Source organism: Hippoglossus stenolepis, chromosome 10, assembly GCF_022539355.2.
Source record: "Hippoglossus stenolepis isolate QCI-W04-F060 chromosome 10, HSTE1.2, whole genome shotgun sequence".
Classification (NCBI taxonomy): domain Eukaryota; kingdom Metazoa; phylum Chordata; class Actinopteri; order Pleuronectiformes; family Pleuronectidae; genus Hippoglossus; species Hippoglossus stenolepis.
Window position 1 is genome coordinate 15,008,854 of NC_061492.1, and position 19,268 is coordinate 15,028,121.

General features: G+C 43.1%; 1 protein-coding gene across 2 annotated transcripts in view; it reads right to left on the bottom strand.

The window, feature by feature from the left end:
• LOC118116418 (ryanodine receptor 3) overlaps nucleotides 1-19,268 on the bottom strand; it is a 114,094-nt gene that overhangs the window by 38,480 nt on the left and 56,346 nt on the right. For both annotated transcript variants that reach the window (XM_047341642.1, XM_047341641.1), the window contains 16 exons: nucleotides 18,989-19,072; nucleotides 18,699-18,858; nucleotides 16,927-17,074; nucleotides 16,073-16,275; nucleotides 15,121-15,295; nucleotides 14,483-14,691; nucleotides 14,193-14,392; nucleotides 13,450-13,516; nucleotides 13,209-13,369; nucleotides 12,928-13,093; nucleotides 12,005-12,091; nucleotides 11,125-11,351; nucleotides 9,590-10,397; nucleotides 8,993-9,193; nucleotides 7,329-7,431; nucleotides 6,053-6,184 (listed from right to left, as the gene is read on the bottom strand). In XM_047341642.1, the coding sequence (XP_047197598.1) occupies nucleotides 6,053-6,184; nucleotides 7,329-7,431; nucleotides 8,993-9,193; nucleotides 9,590-10,397; nucleotides 11,125-11,351; nucleotides 12,005-12,091; nucleotides 12,928-13,093; nucleotides 13,209-13,369; nucleotides 13,450-13,516; nucleotides 14,193-14,392; nucleotides 14,483-14,691; nucleotides 15,121-15,295; nucleotides 16,073-16,275; nucleotides 16,927-17,074; nucleotides 18,699-18,858; nucleotides 18,989-19,072 (3,131 nt within the window). The remainder of the gene's footprint in view (nucleotides 1-6,052; nucleotides 6,185-7,328; nucleotides 7,432-8,992; nucleotides 9,194-9,589; nucleotides 10,398-11,124; nucleotides 11,352-12,004; nucleotides 12,092-12,927; nucleotides 13,094-13,208; nucleotides 13,370-13,449; nucleotides 13,517-14,192; nucleotides 14,393-14,482; nucleotides 14,692-15,120; nucleotides 15,296-16,072; nucleotides 16,276-16,926; nucleotides 17,075-18,698; nucleotides 18,859-18,988; nucleotides 19,073-19,268) is intronic.

Sequence of the window (19,268 nt, forward strand, 5' to 3'; positions counted from 1 at the left end):
TGGGGTCCAAAAACGATCGGGTCTTTTTTACACAACTGAATCCTTTGCATTAAATGTAAAAGAGCACTCAGAGTGGTTTTCCAATATGATTTCCAGAAATCGAAAAAAATGGGAAAAACCACGAGTAATAGCTTATTTTAGCCATGATAGTTTCAAATGTTGTAAAAAGCTGTCCAATAAAATAAAACAACCCATGCATAATTGTCATTTCAGCCTTTTGGACTTTATTTCCCCCCACAGGACCCTTCAATTTACAGAACCACAGGAAACATTGCAGCACATGTGCACAACTAGCTCAAATCAATTTCCTTTGAATGAGGTTCAACAACCTCTGGGGACAATTTGGGTCACAAATCTCTGGGACTGTTATTTTGAGTCTCGGGGACTGAACAGTTTGGGAGCCCCTGTTGTAGTGACTTTGAAAATAATGAAGTAAACCTCAACATAATTTCTCTTGGTGGTAGCGGAACAAGCTGTACACTCATAATATCATATGATGGGCTCAAAAAAGTTGTTGTGGTGAAGGTATTAGAAAACAGTGTAAACATTCTGCAACCATGTAGTTGTGTTTCTGGTCACCTCGCAAAAATCTATTGTTCCCTCTTGGGTCTCCACCAAGTTCTCCTCCCAGCTGTCCATCAATAACTTTGTCTTGATGTTTGTTGCTGCAGGTAACATTGTAATGTATAGAGTGGGTTTATCAGAACTTTATCCCTGAAAACAGCTGCCCTCTGCTGCTGGAAACAACACTGATGAGAGCGGTGAGAGGAAACCAAAACAATGAGCTGAAAGACACTAAACTCCCAGCTCTCATCTCAGTAGAGCTGAGGGGAGCTGCAGAGTGGGGTATTAATTCTCTGTGGATTGAATAAATAGAAATGGGCTGTGTTAAATTGAACACTATCATCTGATCAACTGTCAACATGACAATATTGAATAGTGCGGCTTCAATTTCATAAAATACACACTCGTAGTGCTATCTTGGTTTCTACCAGACTCAGTCAGCATGCAGCCTTGACAAATTATGCATTTCTTAAAAGCCAAAAAGTCTACAGAGCATTTTAGTATTTCCATATCACGGCAACAGCTGTTGACCCATAGGTTTGGCTCAGACTAGTCGCTCTGATTCTTAAGTGTAAGTTTTGACTTTTTATGCTAAAAACTTGCCTCTGTAACATTGGTTGAATATCTCTGAAACTCATTCAGACTTTGCAGTTCAAAAATGAAAACAGTGACCTTTAAAATGAGGTAGAGAATACAACTGTAATCTGAAAGGTAGAAGAACAGTGGCCTTTTACTTTGTACATTATTTTCAAACTTGGGCACAAGAATGTGTGTGTATCCTCCTCTAGAGTGCAGCTGTCAAACATCATCAAAACTGTATCATAACCATAGACCTATAAGTCAGATTAAACTAAAGAAAGCACATCTGTTTGTGTGTGTCGATATAGAATGACTAAGTATGAAGAGGATTGGTCAACATAGTGCAGGTTTTACTCATTTTAAACAATAACCTTTTCAAATGGCAGAGAAACAGTGGCAGATGATGTGCGCGCTGTATTGTCGTATAATCCCAAACTATATAATATTGGCCTTAAGGAAAAAATATATTGAAACCTTCCGTCCATTAACCTGGATCACACCAAGACACGGCAATCCTCCTTAAGGCACCTCTTCGTTAAGCACACACGGAAATCCATAAAACACACATTATCGCCCATTTATGCAAACACAAAGCTCCATCATAGTGATGTTAAAGGAGCCGCCACTTGACTGGCTGCTCACATTTTTACACAACCGACGCTCAAGCACTTAAAAAAGAAGATGAGCATCAAAGGCTGCGTTAGACCTTGAGTGCACAACGACAATAAAAAAAAATTCAAAATTCTTCAGGTGTCCTCAGGAGAAGAACTAGGCCGGCAGGTGTGTGTCAGCCTCTGCCTCTACAGGAGATGTAATCAGCTGCGTTTCAACAATGTCAGTTATTTTCCTTCTATTCTTGCGGAGAAGAAAACACAGTTCGCGAGCTCATTCACAGCGTTGTCGGTGAAGCGGAAAGCGGCAGCCCTGTAACGTTAAAAAAAAAAGAAAAAAAAAAGGAAACAAGGCGGGGGGGGTAGTGGACGATGTATTAATAGTTTTGTACAGTACGACATTCCGCTTCTGTGGTTAAACGGAGACATTTGTATTTGTTTGGACAGCTCGTATGTGGGTTACCCTTAAGGCTTCATTAAAACCGGATCAATAGTTTTGCGTGGGTGAGGGCGCACAAGCATATTTGTGTCTCTTCACGGAGTGTGAATACACAACGGACAGAGAGGCATCAATTAGAACAACTCAGAACCATAAAAGATGGAGCAATTTGCGCAAAATTGATTTTCCTTAAAAGTATTTGCAATTAAGCATCTATTTGGTTGATTGGATCTGCTGGTTTCCCAAAGACTATTTGACAGGCTGTCAATCAATGTAAGTGTGTGTGTGTGAGAGAGATAGACCGTTTGTGTGTGTGTGTGTGAGAGAGATAGACCGTTTGTGTGTGTGTGTGTGTGAGAGAGATAGACCGTTTGTGTGTGTGTGTGTCTGAGTTAGAGAGAGAGAGAGAGAGAGAGAGAGAGAGAGAGAGAGAGAGAGAGAGAGAGACAGACAGAGACAGACAGAGACAGAGAGAGACAGAGAGAGTGTGTGTGTGTGTGTGGGGGGGGTGTAGCAAACAGAATGTCACAGTCAGCGGTAACCGATCCTGCCGCAGTGAGTTGCGTGGGTGTCGGAAAAAGGGCAGAAGCACCGTCTTGCTCCAAAATGAGAAGCGACATCTCATCCCTCGGCCAACATGCTTCGCAACACCTGACTCTCATTCTGTCACACCCCACCATCAAACACACTCGCTCGCTCACCCCCCCCTCCTCAGTCAGTCTGCCTGTCTGTCTGTCTGCCTGTCTGTCCGAATGCGCCCTCCAGCACTTCCCCTCACTACACGCCAACAAACAAATCTGACTCGTCTAGAGTTACACTGATAGAAGCCAGCAGTTTTTATGGTTTGAGAGTTCATACACAATCCCTATGCTCTGCTCTCAGTCTCACACACGCACACGCACACACACACACACACACACACACACACACACACAGATTTCTCCGAGGCACCTCCTCACGTCTTTGAGCTTTAAATGCTTCTGCAGGAGAGACCATTCATCAGAACAGGAAAATGAATCCTCCGCTCCTTTAACTTCATCCCGGGGAGGGAGATAATGGCAAAGACGACGGCACCTCCTCTATAGTCTCACTGATCTAGCTGATGTGACAGGAGGAGGAGAAGTTATAGCTGGAGTTACCGCTCAGAATATATCATGTCTTCCTCACTCCATCATCCTGGCAAATTCTTCTCTTCTTATATAAGATTTTATTTCGGTTTTCAGAATACATAAAAACTGCCACATGTTCACTTCTCACATACACTCTACACACAAAGGGAAATACATCCGATATATCCTATTCCAAACAAAGCAAAACACAAACTACATCAACTATATTAGGTGTTGTATTAAAGGAGGCATATTATGCTCATATTCAGGTAGATAATATAAATTTGGGTTAGTCGTTTTTTATTCTCTCATGTTCAGAAAACTCATCACCTTCCTCAAACTGTCCATTGCTGGAGCTCCTCTTTTCAGCCTCTGTCTGAAACACTTGATCTTAGCTCCTGTCTCTTTAAGCCCAGTCTGCTCTGATTGGACAGCTGCCCCTCCTTTTGTCATCCGCTTCACTGTGTGAAGGAAATGTCGCCCACTTCTCTCACTTTACCTGAGGCACAAGCAATCTCAAGACATTTTGCCCCATTTTGCCACCGTTTCTGGGTTCAAACGGTGCACAAAAGGTGTACAAGGTACGTTTTCTCGTTTGCTGGGTGTGTCAGAGGTGTTGCCCAATCAGCAACAACGTGCATATAAACCCTGTCAGATTAAAAAAGGGCAGCGCACACAATATATTTTAAAGTCCTCTATAAATGTGGCAGCTGCTGCTTGGTGTTGCCGTAGTTGCAAGTGTCTTAATAAACATTTTGCAACATATTGTCCATCCTGAACATGTCTCATGACCTCAGTGATGCAGAAGTATCGGCTAGACTACTGATGGTTTTCAGTGGGGGAGAGGAGCTCCCTTTACTTCCGACCTTTACCTTTAACATACACAAATAAACAATATAAACACACTAGAGGAAAGAAAAACTGGAAAAGCCTCATATGTCTTCATGAAATCTTCTTGTAAAGGATCAAATCTGTGTTGAATGTATTTTATTCCTCGTTAAACATGAGCGGATTTTTAAAACATCAATTTAGCCCATGCGTTGTTTACATTCTTCTTCTTCATTTAACAATTAGCTTGTTGGCAGCACCTCAACCAATTTTCAATCAGGAAACCAGCGTGACACTGATGGCACCACATGCTTGTGTGCATGCACATGCATCCTCCGAGTGGATACAAAATCACTCCTGCAGTGCTGTGGTGGTGTATTGGTTAAGGAGAATATAACTGAATCGTCACTGGTTTGAATGAGGCAGAGGGACCTTTATTGGCTGTCATATAGATATAAAATATAGTCTTTCAGCAGATGAGAGAATTTGCCTGCAGAGATTCTATTCTCTCTATTCGTCCTTTCCCTCAGTTTCTGACGCCGCCGGCTGTTATAGAAGTGATGTGGTGCGCCTGAACTGCAGCTGCCACCATAAACCAATCTCCACAAACCAATCTCTAATCCTCTAATCAATCAGCGCTGACACAACCCCCTGCGGAGCCGACCGGAACCACCGCCCAAAGCACCTTTAAGGATAAAACAAACCCTCCTTGCTCCACAGAAATCTGTGCAGTAGTCTTGTTTGCTCAACCCGGGGTCACACCAAAATCCCATTGGAATTTCAGCCTAAATTCATCCATCTGAAACTTAGCCAGTTCTTGTTACCAGCAAGAAAAGATGGAGATGATATATATATATATATATATAACTGTAGCAAGATTTGTCCGACAGGTTTTAAGAAGCAATCAAATATTCACATTTCGTTAGTCTCTATAAGCAATAAAATGCAGAAGCACATTGTTTTATTGCCTATACAGCGCAATTACCATGAAAGGTCATATATAAAAAAGGAAATGGTGCCATAAATGGAGACATATACTAAAACAATATGTTTTCTTAATTGAAGGTTTTTAACTAGTTAAGTAATAATTTGCAAGAAGAGACATGAGCGATGGTCTCCTACAGCGGTGGAGCTCGACATAGAAAATCTGACACAATTTGTTCCCCATTTATTCTGTTTCGGCACCACGGTTATTGTGCGCTGTATTGAAGTGTTTTTTGTTCCTGTGTGTGTTCGTAATTGTGTAGTTTTTGCCTCGCATGTACATATGTGTCGATTTGGTTTCATCATCAAGGTTTTTTTTGCTCTCATCTCCCAGAGTGGCTGAGGGAAGATTTCCCCCCTGGAGCCTCTTCTCCACCCGCCTCCATATTACCATAATGAAATTGAAAAAAGAAATGGAAAAGGAAAGCGGACTGCCATCCGAGTCTGACCACATGAAGACAGATTGAGGCAAGACTGAGGGGTGCTACAGCAGCGTTTTAATTCTCCACTCGTATTTTAGCGAGGAACAGAGGCATCAAGCACCAAAATTAGTTAAAAGAGACGGTGAACCAGGGAGTTCAGCGTTTGTGCTTTCGCTGAAAAGAAACAAACACTGTAAAAGTAGTTTTAAAAACAGGACACAGCAACTTCAATGTCTTGCTCAAGGACACTTGTTTTCTCTGCGAGTTTTAGACTTTTAGATTGTGAATTAAAATCTTAGGAAGTTTATGAGTTTGCCCTTCCTCAGGTTTCACCGCTTGCTGCTGTCTTGGTACGTTGCTATGGTCACCAGACCACGCTTGGTGTGAGTTCTTCTAACCAGAATATGAATTTGAATATGAATATTTAATCATCCTAAGGCCGATTGGAATGTATTTACTACCCAGGACTCTACAGCATCAGCAATACTAATAATAAATAAAGAGTGGTTTGCTCACATGGTGCGGCTTGCTCCTTCTCCGTCGGCTCCTCTGCTTTGTGCGACTGGCCTTTAATCCGGCTCACCAGCATTAGGAGGCGACCTTTGAAAGATGTATCCTTCTCGTCCTCTTCCTCCTCCATAGGGATTCCTATACAACACAAACATACACACTGAATACAGGGAGCGTATTAAAGCAATATCTCTGCCGAGCCTGCCTTCCTGTGGGGTTGGTCGTGTCGTGTGCGTACGAGGAGTCGTATGTGATGAACAGTATCTCCTGTTTGCATTGTGTTTGGAGAAAGCCATGACACGTTGACACTATGCAGCACAGCTGAGACTGCCATGAGGTCAGTAGTGGCATGGAGGGCTGGGCAGTTCAATTATTTTTCAAAACACCGAGAGGCATTGAATTATAATTCATCTGCCAGGAGACAGTGGGAGAGAGAATTGAAAATAAATAATTTTAGAGAGAAAGGTTTGGCTGCAGTTCAGCTAAAGTTGAAAACAATGGCAGCTCAGGCAAAAATGCACAATTGCTGTATAGGTTCTACGTTTCTCAACGGAAAAGGTTTTGTTTCTATCTCTAAAATCATTTCACACCTGCTGCTCCAAACCAAGGTTCATGTCTTTGATATATTGTTTACATTAGTTCACGTTGCAATTTAAGGAGCGGAATTAAGACTTTCGTATGAAACATGTACGTCCTGTTGTCATAACCTCGGTAGGCTCGGCCTACCAAAAATTGACATTGACTGGTTTATAGATGAGCGTGTGTCTGATGTGTTATGAATTCAGTTTTTGTATTTGCTAACGTTTTTAAATAAAATACATAGACAAAAGGTAACCTTTCCGTTTGAATGGAGAAATGTACCAGTTCACTTTGTTCATTTAATTGCCACTGTAATATCATTATATCATTACTACCATCGAAGTGAACGTCCTTGTCCTTCAAACATTATTTCTTCGGAGGTGAAGACCTCAAGCAATCCTGCGAGCTGCTTCTTTTTCTTCTTCTATTGTTTAATGCTGTTGCAGTTTTCACACTGCAAACGATCAGGATCATGGTTCTGTTTGATTCAGACCAGGACCCCCTCTTTCAGTCAGACAAAATTTTGGTCCGTTGCACCTTTCACAACTGTTATTTTGGTTTGGACAAAACTGCAAAGTCCGAAGGTCCAGATCGAACAAGATCAGTTGGAACAATAAAAGAATGTTAATGTTAAAATGCAATAACGCATGTTTCATAATCAACATAACCGATAAAGCTGCTCATAAAAGTTCTGGCATCTCACCACAGTGGAGCTGCAGCTGGTTGTGAAAAACGTAAAGCTCCTCCTGGATGCTGGTTGGACACGGACAGTCCTCGCCCATACTGAAGGTCAGTAGCATGTTGATCTACAACGTGAACACACACGAATTCAGAAAACTGTATCAACAAAGTAGTGAAATTATCCTCGTCTCATGTCTGATATTTGAAAAAATATTATAACAGTATTTTCAAGAGTAATCTGAGCATGATGTGATGTCATCGTCATCAAGATTCACTGAAAGAGAAAACAGCTGATTCTCCCTCGGCACTGAGTCACTAAAGCAGCTGAGAAGCGCAGAGCTCTCTCCCCAGCTGTGACCCTGGAGGGATGCCGTATGTGTGTATGCGTGCGGTTGAGTGTGCACTCTCACTGGAGCAATGACACCACAGACAAAAATGATGAATTCGCCTCGAGGCTTCGCTCAATACACTCATACACACAAAGAGAGCGCTTTCAGCTACAATTCAGGCACCGGCTCTGCTTCTCCAGGCAAAATGTGTGAATTCAGCTTGCAAAAAACCCAAATGAGATCAAAGGATGGGGAAGGAAATTAGCCATGTATGTGGAAAATTAAACAAGTTATGTAAGGAATTATCTAGTTACATGCGTCATTTGAGGCAGCGAGCCGGCAGGCTTTTTTTGTGTTCAGTCATTTTTAGACCCATGTGTATTTTACTGAAATCAGCTCTGGATGATGCAGAGTTCTTAGTATTTACTCTCTGTGGCTTATTATCACCTTTATCTCACATGAGCGTCAACAAGGTCACAGACGTGAGAGTTCACAGAGAGAATCACACGCTTATTTATATTTATTATACTGTTGGGGTAAAGATGTGATAGTGGAGCAGTTGGTAAAAGATTTAAAAATTCGCACACACACACACACACACACACACACACACACACACACACACACACACACACACACACACACACACACACACACACACACACACACACACGTTTTGGCTGATCAGGGCTCATCTCAGGAGTGTGTGGGAGTTTGCAGATGATGTCTGATTGACATCTACATAACTTTTCAAATAGCTGTGCTGTGCCTGCAGCATTTTAAAGTGTTTTGTTATTTTCACGGCACACATGCACCGATTTTCATTGCTTCACTTATATGAAGAATTTGGTTTATTGCTGATTTCTCCACGGAGGTGCAGTGGTTAGCCCTGTCGCTTCACAGCAAGAAAGGCTCTGGGTTTGATCCCTGTCTAATTGGGTGTAGTCTGGGTACCCAAGCTTCCTCCTACAAAGACATGCAGGTTAATTGGAGACTTATAATTGCCCATAGGTGTCTCTGTATGTCAGCACCGCGGTGGACTGGCGACCTTTTCAAGGTGTACCCTGCCTCTCGTCCAATGGGATTGGCTCCCCTGCAACTGTCAGGAAGCGGTACGGATAATGAGCTGGACGCTTGTATCTTCCATGTTTGAAAGTTGAACATAGCATGAATTCCATATATATATTATGTATTAAATGAAAACGTATTTGATGTAAATGTCGCCTGTACTTTTGATCTGGGGAAGCATTAGTAAGTGAAAGCGTATATTAAATGTGCAGCGACCACAGACTGGGCGATCACTTGAATCGCCATATTTCTTTAATTCCTTAAAGTGGCAACTGCAGCCTGACCTCACCTGTTCTTGAGGGGGCGACCTGAACTCCTTGGTCTTCCTCGCCGTTACAGCGGCGGACATGTTGAGGGCCAGCATCAGCTCGTTGTAGCGGAACTTCTGGTTGTACTGCAGCTTCGAGACAAAGCTGTCGGAGAACGACACGATGGCCTCGATGCGGTGCTTCAGCTCGCAGTCGCAGAAATAGTGAAGCAGCTCGCACATCTGGGGAACAGGCAAAGGGGAGGAGACACACAACCGATACGGTTGCATCACTGTTGCGCGCAGAGACGCAGCTGCTACGAGCGAGTCCATTAGGAATACATACAAACATTAGCTCATTTATTAAAGAGACGTTTTTACCCAAGAGATGATTTGCTCAAAACGCAGACGGAGCCATTTCATGTGTGACTAACTTCTGAATGGGTCCATTACAGTGGAGCCGTTATGGAGCATGTGATTGAGAGCACAGCTGTGTTGGTCTGTACTTAGTGAATTGGCCCTTGTAGATGAAGATGTTCATTGATTTTACACGTTTTGGTGATTTACCTTCGCTGGTTTGAATTCAGGTTAAACACAGCGAAGGTAATTGTGGACCTGTTCACGTGTGCTGGTTATTACCTGTCGTTTGACGGGCTCCGGCAGCCTCTTCTCCAGCAGCCCTTTGATTGGCTGTTTAGCTTCTTTGGCTGCCTCCTCCTCTCCAGCCTCCACTGCCTTCTCCTCTGCCCCCGTAAGTCCTTCTTTGTCTGTGGCCCCTGTGACCCCCTCCTCGTGTGTTTCCCGGAACACGTTGGGGTCAACGAGCAGCAGGATCTTATGAACATCCTCACTCCCCAACACGCCCATCGTCAGCAGGGTGCTAATGAGCTTCAGGATTGGCACAAACTGGTACTCCACGCCTCCTCCCACGGGATCTCGGATGTGGTGCCCTCCGCCTTGAACGGCCTCCGTCAGCATGGAAATGGATTTCTCCTTCAGAGCGTCCAGTGGGATTTGGGGACTGTACAGATGCTGCTCCCGCTTGGTGCTGATGAAACAGGGCGGGGCAAAGTTGAGGCGCGGTTTGAGCGAGGTGCTGAGCCCCACGCCCGGCGGGAGGTGCTTTTTGGAAGCGTCGGAAAACAGACGGATGGAGCGCGTCTCGGCCGTGACGGGGATGATGAACTCGTCCTTCATCATGAGTCGGGCTTCTTTGGCGGTCTCCAGGTGGATGCTGATCAGAACATTGTAGAAGCCCTCACGTAGCATGCCCGACAGGTACTGATTGTCGATGGTGTACAGCAGCTGGGATTGGTCCAGGTGGCTGCAGAGGGCGTGGGCCACGCGGGTGTTGCCCAGAGCGCACAGGGCACAGTAGAGCTTCAGGGTGTGGTAGTGGAACATCCTCATGTCCTCCTGCTCAGACAGCTCCATAATGTCCACGCACCTTGGGAGGGAAAGAAGAAAGTGTTTTGTGCTTTGTGTATGATAATATGTGGCAGTGCAATAACAATAGACCTCACCAGGCTGGTGTGTTGTGATGCTTTTCACTAATTAATAATCTCTTCAATCTATGTAGATTAATCAATTAACTCTTTAGCTGCTTTCCAAAATATTCACTTAACTAGAATTGCTGCCTTAGGATTTATTGCCTCCACCAACCAGAGCAGTTTGATGAGGTCACTGTGACCTCTGACCTTTGAGCACTGAAATCTAATCAGTTGATCTGTCTAAATGAACATGAGACAGAAATTCCTGAAAGGCAGACTGGAGATATCATGTTCATATTATGTGATCTTGACCTTTGACCACCTAAATCTAATTACTTCATTTGTGAGTCTAAGTGAACATTTGTGCCAAATCTGAAAGGATTCTCTCGAGGCGAAGATAACCCATTCACAAGAAATAAAAAGATTTTGTGAGGTCACCTTCACCTTTGACCTCCAAAATCGAATCAGTTCATCCTTGAATCCAACTGAACGTTTTAATCAAATTTGAAGAAATTCCCTCGAGGCATTCTAGAGATATTATGTTCACAAGAATGGGACGGAATGGACGGACAACCCGGAAAATATAATGCCTCTGGCCACTGACTGTCGCCGATGTAAAATAGAAAAAAAGACTTCACTCTGGCATTTCTATGTGATAAATAACAGAAGTCCTCTCATTTGTACCGGTTCTCCTCGGGTATGTGAACAGCCAACATCTGCAGGGGCTCCACACACTGCACCACCCAGCCGTGTCGCTCGTTCACTCTGGCTGTTTCCACCTTCAGGAAGATGTTGGGCATGCGGCTCCACAGCACTGCGTTGATGGTCTGGACGTCCAGACGGGGCGGACATTGGGGCACCGGGTTCTTGTGTTCACTCTTAAAGATGGCCGATGACAGAGGCATGGAATTCTGGAGAGGGCGTCAGTGAATATCAGTGTTATTCCTTGTTAGCTCTGTAAACTCATTGAGCACCATGACCGCCCACACTCTTACAAACTACTTTCACTGAATAAAGAGGTAACAATCACAATCTGTCTGTAATTGTGTCAGTGCAACCTCTCTTCTCTGGCTTAGTCACATAATCTCATCTTTCTCCTTCCAGCACAAACATGCAGAAATATTAACTTTTCAGATCTCACCGGACCAAAAAAAAAAATAAGAAGAGCGCACACTGTTTTACTTTGAAGAATTATTCTCTTCGAACCGGATGAAAGACCTGTTATTGATTATTCATTTAACTTGTATTGTCTATTCATGGTTGATTGTTTACATATTATGTATGTTTTTCTACATTAGCCTGGAGGCTCTTCTTTGTTTTTGTTGAATCGCTGGGGACCGCTGCGCACCTTGTTTCCTTCCCCTGTTTTTTTACATTGACAAATAAAGTGACTGAGAAGAAAGACCTCCCTGGAGCAGCTACTGTGAGCAGCTCCCCTGTGGTGGACTGCATCTTAAAACATGGGCTTTGTACGATTTCTGCTCGTTTCTTGTTCAATATTCTGATGCTACAGATAATTCTTATGCAGCGAGGCTGTTGCGAAGGAACAATTTGGGGACTGCACCTTTATTTTAGCCAGCTCAAACTGGAAGAGGTTCGGGCTGGTCGGTCGCACAAACACCGCAGGGAAGAGCTTTGTGTTCGGCTCCACCTGCAGAGAAAAGAGCAGCAAGTGAATAAAAAAGGTCCAAACAGGAAGCGCACATCAAATGCTTGAGCTGGAGAGCATGACTTGCGAAAAGCAGCTTAATGATGCATCATGAAACCTTTCTACTTAGAGAGTGTGAGTGTGAGTGTGTGTGTGTGTGTGTGTGTGTGTGTGTGTGTGTGTGTTTATGCATGATATTTCCAGTGTCGGCTGGCAAGATGACTCAGCACTGGGTGAAGCCTCTCACAGAATTTCAGTGAGGGGGGAACATAAGAAGATTATACCCTTGGAAAGGTTCTTTAAGATTTGGCTCAGAGAGAACATCTTAACCAGCAAACTCTGAGTCTGAAATCCAACAAAAGATGTCAGCGCTCCGTTTGGAAAGGACACAAAATGTATTTTTCTCAAGGTCAACATGTAAACTAAAGATGGACTAATAGACACAGTGGACGGACAATGAGACAGGCAGTGATTGTTATAGGATTCATGGATGGTGGAAAGTATATAGTATATTAACAGATGGCAGAAGATACAAGAATGGTGAAGTGGCAAAATACCAAGCAAGCTTAAAGTAACCATCACGGATTCAAAGTCTAGAACTCTCTGGAATTAATTCAAGATATTAGAAAGTATTAAAATATCTTAAATACAGTTATATAAGAGGTTTCTTCCTACTGTTAATTCTTACAGTTTTACAGAACACAGTTATTTACATAAAATTTAAACTGGGCTATATGACTTTAAATGGATATCACAATTATTTCTAACTTTTACCTCGATTACGATTAAGGAATGATTATTTTAAGCCCCCCCCCCACCGGATTGTGGTTGTTCAGTACCTGGTAGGATGTGGAAATCTCTTTGCCATTGACAGTGAACGTCACCAGGCCGGTGGCCAGGTCGATCTGACAACCGACTTCCAGGTCCACGTTGCTGCGACTGGAGGTGTGAGCAGCACTGGTGACATCACCTCCCCACACCATGTAGCAGTTACTCCTCTTCACACTGTCAGGGTGTGAATAGAACTCCTTAATCACGTCTTCTCATACATTATGGTTGAGCCACACATTAGCCTAACACTCAATGCAGCTTTTCATTCAAACTAAAAAAGTGCTCTCACCTCTCGTGGACTCGTCCTCGCTCGTCGCCCAGGGTCACAGTCACTGATCTGTTCTTGCTGAGGTTGAAATTGTTGCTGTAGTAATGGTAGTCGGGGGTAACCCATCCAACCCACACCCCGGCAGGGTCCTGACCAGCGAAGACCCTGACTGAATGATAGTACTGTAATGACACAAATAGATCAGAGTTAAAAAACACTGAACACAAAAATGAACCCCACCAGCAAAAAGTAAGTGGGTTACCATGGTGATGGTGCTGTAGTCCACTCGTCTACTTTCTTCACTGTGCCTCACGGATCGCAACGGGTACCTTTTAGAACATAGATGAATGTCATCAGAAACCACAGTTAACAAAAGAATATTATACAGAATACTGTTCAAGTGGATGTAGGTGATAAATAGTTATGAAGAAACATTCCGTGTTTTGCAGGATGGTGAGAGTGTGGCCCATTTTGAATTATTAACCTCACTTTGTAAAAGCCCATCACACTACACAAGTTGTAGTCTGATTTGCCTGTCGCTGACGTAAACGCTGTGTGTGAACTCTTTAACTCTTGCTGATGCGTTGCTGATGCTTCACAGACTCCGATAACATTTCCAGATCTCCAGCCTGAAGAGCAGGAGATGCTTCAGGCTCACCGGGCTTCTTCTCCTGTGCGTTTATGTGATTAGATGTAGTTTGTTCACCAGTTGTGGGTTTCTCCTGGTGAGATATGGTGTACTCCCGAGACTCCCGATCAAAAGACAGAGAGTTGTGTATTGTGAACTCAGCTTAAGGTTAAGAGATTTGGCCTTATCTGATTGGCTCTTCATTATGCGATTTTTAAAATGTCTGATTAAAAGAAAACAACTTTGATCACATAAAGGTTATTTCAACTCAAACACAAACTGAAACATAATTGATCTTTAACATTTTATAAAATTGTGATGCAAAACAGCAAGGTGCTCGCAGTGGGGCTTAAATTCACGATTTTGAGGGCGAGCACCTGTGTTTCAATTTAAGCGCATCTTCCTCGTGCACGCCGTTCATGTCGATAACAGGACTGGACTTGAAGAAGGAGTGGAACTCCACAGGCATGCTGAGGCGACAGAACACCATGTCAGCGTTACTGTTCTGGGTGCCAAACGTCTTGTGGGTCACTTTCAGACACGGGGGGCTGTCGATGGTGCCGTCAATCCTGGTTACCTGAAAAGATGTTGAGAAAGTATTTGTATTCATCTAATCACCAATTGCACTATGGTTGAAAATAAGCGCTTCCTTTGATTTTGTTCTTACTGCAATGTGGTTGTGGTCCCTCGGCACGTTGACAAACGTTGGCAGCCGCTTGCTGAACCACATGGTGACCTCTCTGTTCATGTTGACGGCGAAGGGTTCAAACCCTTCCTGAAGGCCACACACGGTGTAGTACTTGAAGGTGCTGGCATCTTTCCCCAGATTCATGCGACCCACCTGAGCTAAACCAAGACTACACACCGGAATAAACCCTGTAGGAAGGACAGAGGAAGTCAGGAAAGGGAGAGAGGGGAGAGGAGGGGGAGGATGAAAAGCCTCTAAAAACACAGACAGCAGGAGGGCAGGGTACATCAATCCAGCTTTTGTAAAAGGGCAATGTTGTGTCACATTAAATAAGGGTGATTCGTTACAGGGAGCTTATTTTGTACTCACACCCCAAGCATGGTCAACCCAGGTTCCTGCTCCCTGCTCTGCACGTGAGGGCTTTATTAAAAGATAAGTGGAGGAGCTCGGGGACATGTGGCCAACAACACTTTCTCCAATCACCTTATCAGTCACACACTTCTTGACCTTCAGCTCCTATCACTGGCTCTGTAACCATTCACATAGTATACACATTTACGCAAACACACACACATACACTTACACACACACACACACACACACACACACTTCCTCACCATCCTCCGTTTCAAAGTCGGTGAAGCAGAGTTCAGAGCCCTTGGTGGTGATGAGGATTTCCCCATTAAGGGTGAAGATCATGGACTTGTCCTCCATGTTGATCATACAGCCGACCACGTCTCCAGCATGCCAGCACCGCCCAAACAAATGACTGCCCATGTTCAGACAATGGCCCTATGTACAATAAAAGAAATATATTATAGGCACATAGAGAAAAACTACACATTGAGCCTTGACACTAGTTTATATAGAGGACTGAGGTTCTGGGTTTAAGAAGTGTAGGAATAAGACGAGTCAGTTCTACATTATAAAGAAAACAATAATTAGAGCCATGTGGTCGTACGCCTCCACCAACTACTGCAGTTTCAGTCTACATACATTTCAGACTCATATGAAGTATGAAGATCTTTGACCTTTGACCACTCAAATCTCTTAATTAATGTATGCCAAATTTAAAGGGATTCCCTCTAAGGGTTCTTAAGATAACGTGTCCACGAGGCAAAAACAAATTTTTGAGGTCAGTGACCTTGACCTTTTAGTCAAGTGAACATTTGTACTAAATTTGAAGATTTTAGTTTCTTCAATGTGTTCCTAAGATGTTGCGTTGACTAGATCAAAAACAAAAAAGGTCACTTTGGCCTCCAAATCCGAATCATGTCATCCTTGAGTTGCAGTGCAGTTTGGGCCTGAAGTGATGAAAATCCCAATGAGTGTTCCTCATATATGACTCACAAGAACATGAGGTCACTGTGACATTGAACTTTGACCACTGAAATCTCATCAATTCATCCGTGAGTCCAACTGAACATTTAATCAGAATTTGAATAGATTCCATCAAAATTTGCATTCTTAAAATATCATGTTCACAAGAAGCCTACTGACTGTCGCTGGCGTGGAGGCATGATGGCAGAATATGTTGACATTACCTAACGTAGGTCAGTTACAGCTTACCCTGAATCCATCAAACACGAATGCAAGCTCATCCGTGCCAAGCTCCACGTCCGGCTTACACCCGGGTCTGGCCCAGCCCACTCTCATGTCTCCTCCCGTCACCGCCTCAAATTCAAAGTACCATTTCCCCATCTTCACGGAGTACGTCCTCTCTACTCTGAAGAAGCGGACCTTGTCGATGCTGAGCCGCTCAGCCACTTGTCCTACAGCGCGGGAAGAATAGAGTCAGATCGTTGACTGTCAATTCAGGACCATCAGAACCCCTTCCAACAATTAGGAAAACCAATAATGGAACCATTGATTGCAATTAATGTTTCCTTTGTAAGGCGATCGCGACATAATCCGTTTCATTATAGCCTGAAAGAGGGGGGGAGGAAGAATCCTTTATCTGCGCTGGAAAATGAAGTCACACTTGCAGGGTTTTTCCTGCATAGAGAATTGCGAGGCAGCAGCTTTCATCAAATTCCGTGCCGCCGTCGCCTCCTGACAAAATTCTAGAACAGCGAAAACAATTAGTGGTCAAGTTCGTCCCGGGCCAAACTCATCACTACAGCGGCTGATTACTATAACCGAAACACTGATCACATGATCAATCATTTTAAAATCTTCATAGCTGCGTATTCAATCATAATTCAGCTCGTCTCAGACTGGGTTTAAACAACAGAATCTGTAAACAGACAATGTGTGACGCTGGAGGAGATGGTTTGGCTCGATTCGGTTGGCAGGGCGATTGATAGAAACACAGAGAGGAGCAGTAAATTACTGACAGAGCTGTAACAAGCATCTTGTCTTCCTTTATGCAACATGTAATTTGAAAGTACTTTGATAGGCATAAATCCGTGACTCAAACTGACCTCCTTCCTGGTCCGAGGGGTCAATGTTGTATCCGTAGCCAATTAGAGTACGGATAGCCTCCCGCAGGCTGTCCCTGTTTGACTTCTTGGTGCGCTCATCCAGCAGAACGTAGAGAACCAGGCGAGGGTTACGCTTACTCTTCAGATCCTGCAGGGAGAGGAAGTAAAGGAGTTTTTTTTTTTTGCAGCAAACCCAACCCCCCCCCCGAAACCATCTCTGCTTATTTAATCAATTGTAGTCGGGCACGAGGGAGCCAGCTCAGTTATACAACTGTTATGTTTGCCATGACTGTGCTGTCAGTCCCACTAATTAAGAAGTTCATTGGCTATTTATTTCTATTGGGCTATTGCTGCGCATCACTTTGCTCTGTGTCCTGAGCCTATGCCCATTTCAGAGTGCTCCCACTGGGGGCCAAGGTGAAAGCATGGAAGTATCATACTAATACAAGTAGCAGTGGTGTAACAGCTTTCACATTATTAACGGGCTTCAGCGGAAACAAGGGGACATTTTTCCAAAGCTCCGGTCAGTTTTGTCAGTTGGTCCTTGTGTTGTCAACGATGAGCCTTGATCTACAAACTGTACAGAGGTCACGAAACAAACATTAGCTTTCCAGTGTTTTTAACAAGGCAATGTAATATCAATAATGTATTATCATTAACCATACTGACGATTAAAAGATCAAACTGCATCTATCCACTTTACTCTTCAAGCTCTTGTTTAAATGGACCAGCATTCAAATAAATTGTTCTGTATTCAAAATATTCTTATTTTATTCTCATTCTATTACTATATATTACAGTATAAATACAAGTAAATATTTTATTTTATTGTTACCATCTCATCTTATTCTTAACTATCTACTTTTTGCTAACGTCCCTGTTTAAGTTTTTCACTTTTTAAAATGTGTGACAAATAAACATATTGAACATCATGAAATAGAAAGGCTCTCTTTCCCCACATTATTTCTAAAAGAAGGCAAAATGGATGAGCCTTAACTGACCTAACATTGAGAAAGTGGTTTTAAGTTGCTTTGCAAAATTGTCATTTCTTTATCTATGTAGTAAATTAAGGATGCAAAGTGTGAACCTATTCTTTGCCAATAAAACGACAGTAGCGCTGCGGAAATTGTGTCATAAACTTCTTCAGCTTTACAAAAATTGAAATGCATCATTTTAATGGGGATGAGCAGCAGGAGATTTCAGGGAAATGTGTTATATCCATTTTAATGGCAGGAGCAGCCAACATACACCACAATATACAGTATGTTCTACACAATATGTTCTGTGGGCTGTTGCCTTTTAGTATGTTGCTGTGTATTGAATCATGACGAATAACTAGGAAATGACTAAACAAACTGTCTGACACTGGTAAGGTAGATGGTGTGGGAGGTAATTTAAAGAAACTGAATATACTGAAAAGATAATAAAAGGCTGGAGAAAGCAGAAGGTAAAAAATATTTCTTGTTTTCTTTTCTTATCATATATAATATATACCATTGCTGTAACAATGTCTATTTTCAATCCCAGATTTAAAGTATTTTACAGGACGGTTAACTGTTTTGTGTTGATGTTAAATGCATGTATCAGTTTCCCTTGTATTTATTGTTGCATATGTCACTGCTGCTGTGATGCAAGATTAATTTCAGATGTGACAATAAAGTGTTATCAATCAATCAATAAGTCAATCCTCAATTGTACTTTAAAGTAAAGTTTAAAGCCCAGGAACATTTTTTTCACAAAAAATAATAGTTTTCATGGACACACCAGCGTACCTGCTGAATTCCGTACGTCCACCCCTGTTTGATCCGGTCCTTGGCCCACACATTGTGCGCGTTCTCCGCCAGTTTGTCCACCAGCAGCTCCTGACCTGGAGTCAGTTTGATGTCAGACAGGTCCAGAGGAGACGGCTTATAACCATTGGACATCATATAGCTATGGGAAGATAAAGATCAGGAAAAGAAAACACATTGGCATATCAACACACTAGTCTGAAGTGTGTTATGTTTACATGAATTCTTATTCTGATGAAATGTACACAGTAAATATGAGCGTGCACTCTTACTTCTTAGGGAGTTTTAACTTCTTGAGCGAGTCCTCGGCATTTGGATTCACCTGAACTACGCGACAGCCCAGTGCCAGCAGGGTCCTGTGGGGACGTACAGTACAGAATGTGCTGAATCCGCATCACTTTGGATTCTACAGTGCATGTAGATCCGATCGAGGAGTTGGGAGTGTTCAAATGGGGTTAAACAGTGCGTGTCCTCATTTGTCAGGAGAAAAAAGGCCACAGAATACCCAGAGGAACGCGGTGGGTGTGAAGTGCTTTTGACAAATTCTCGTCA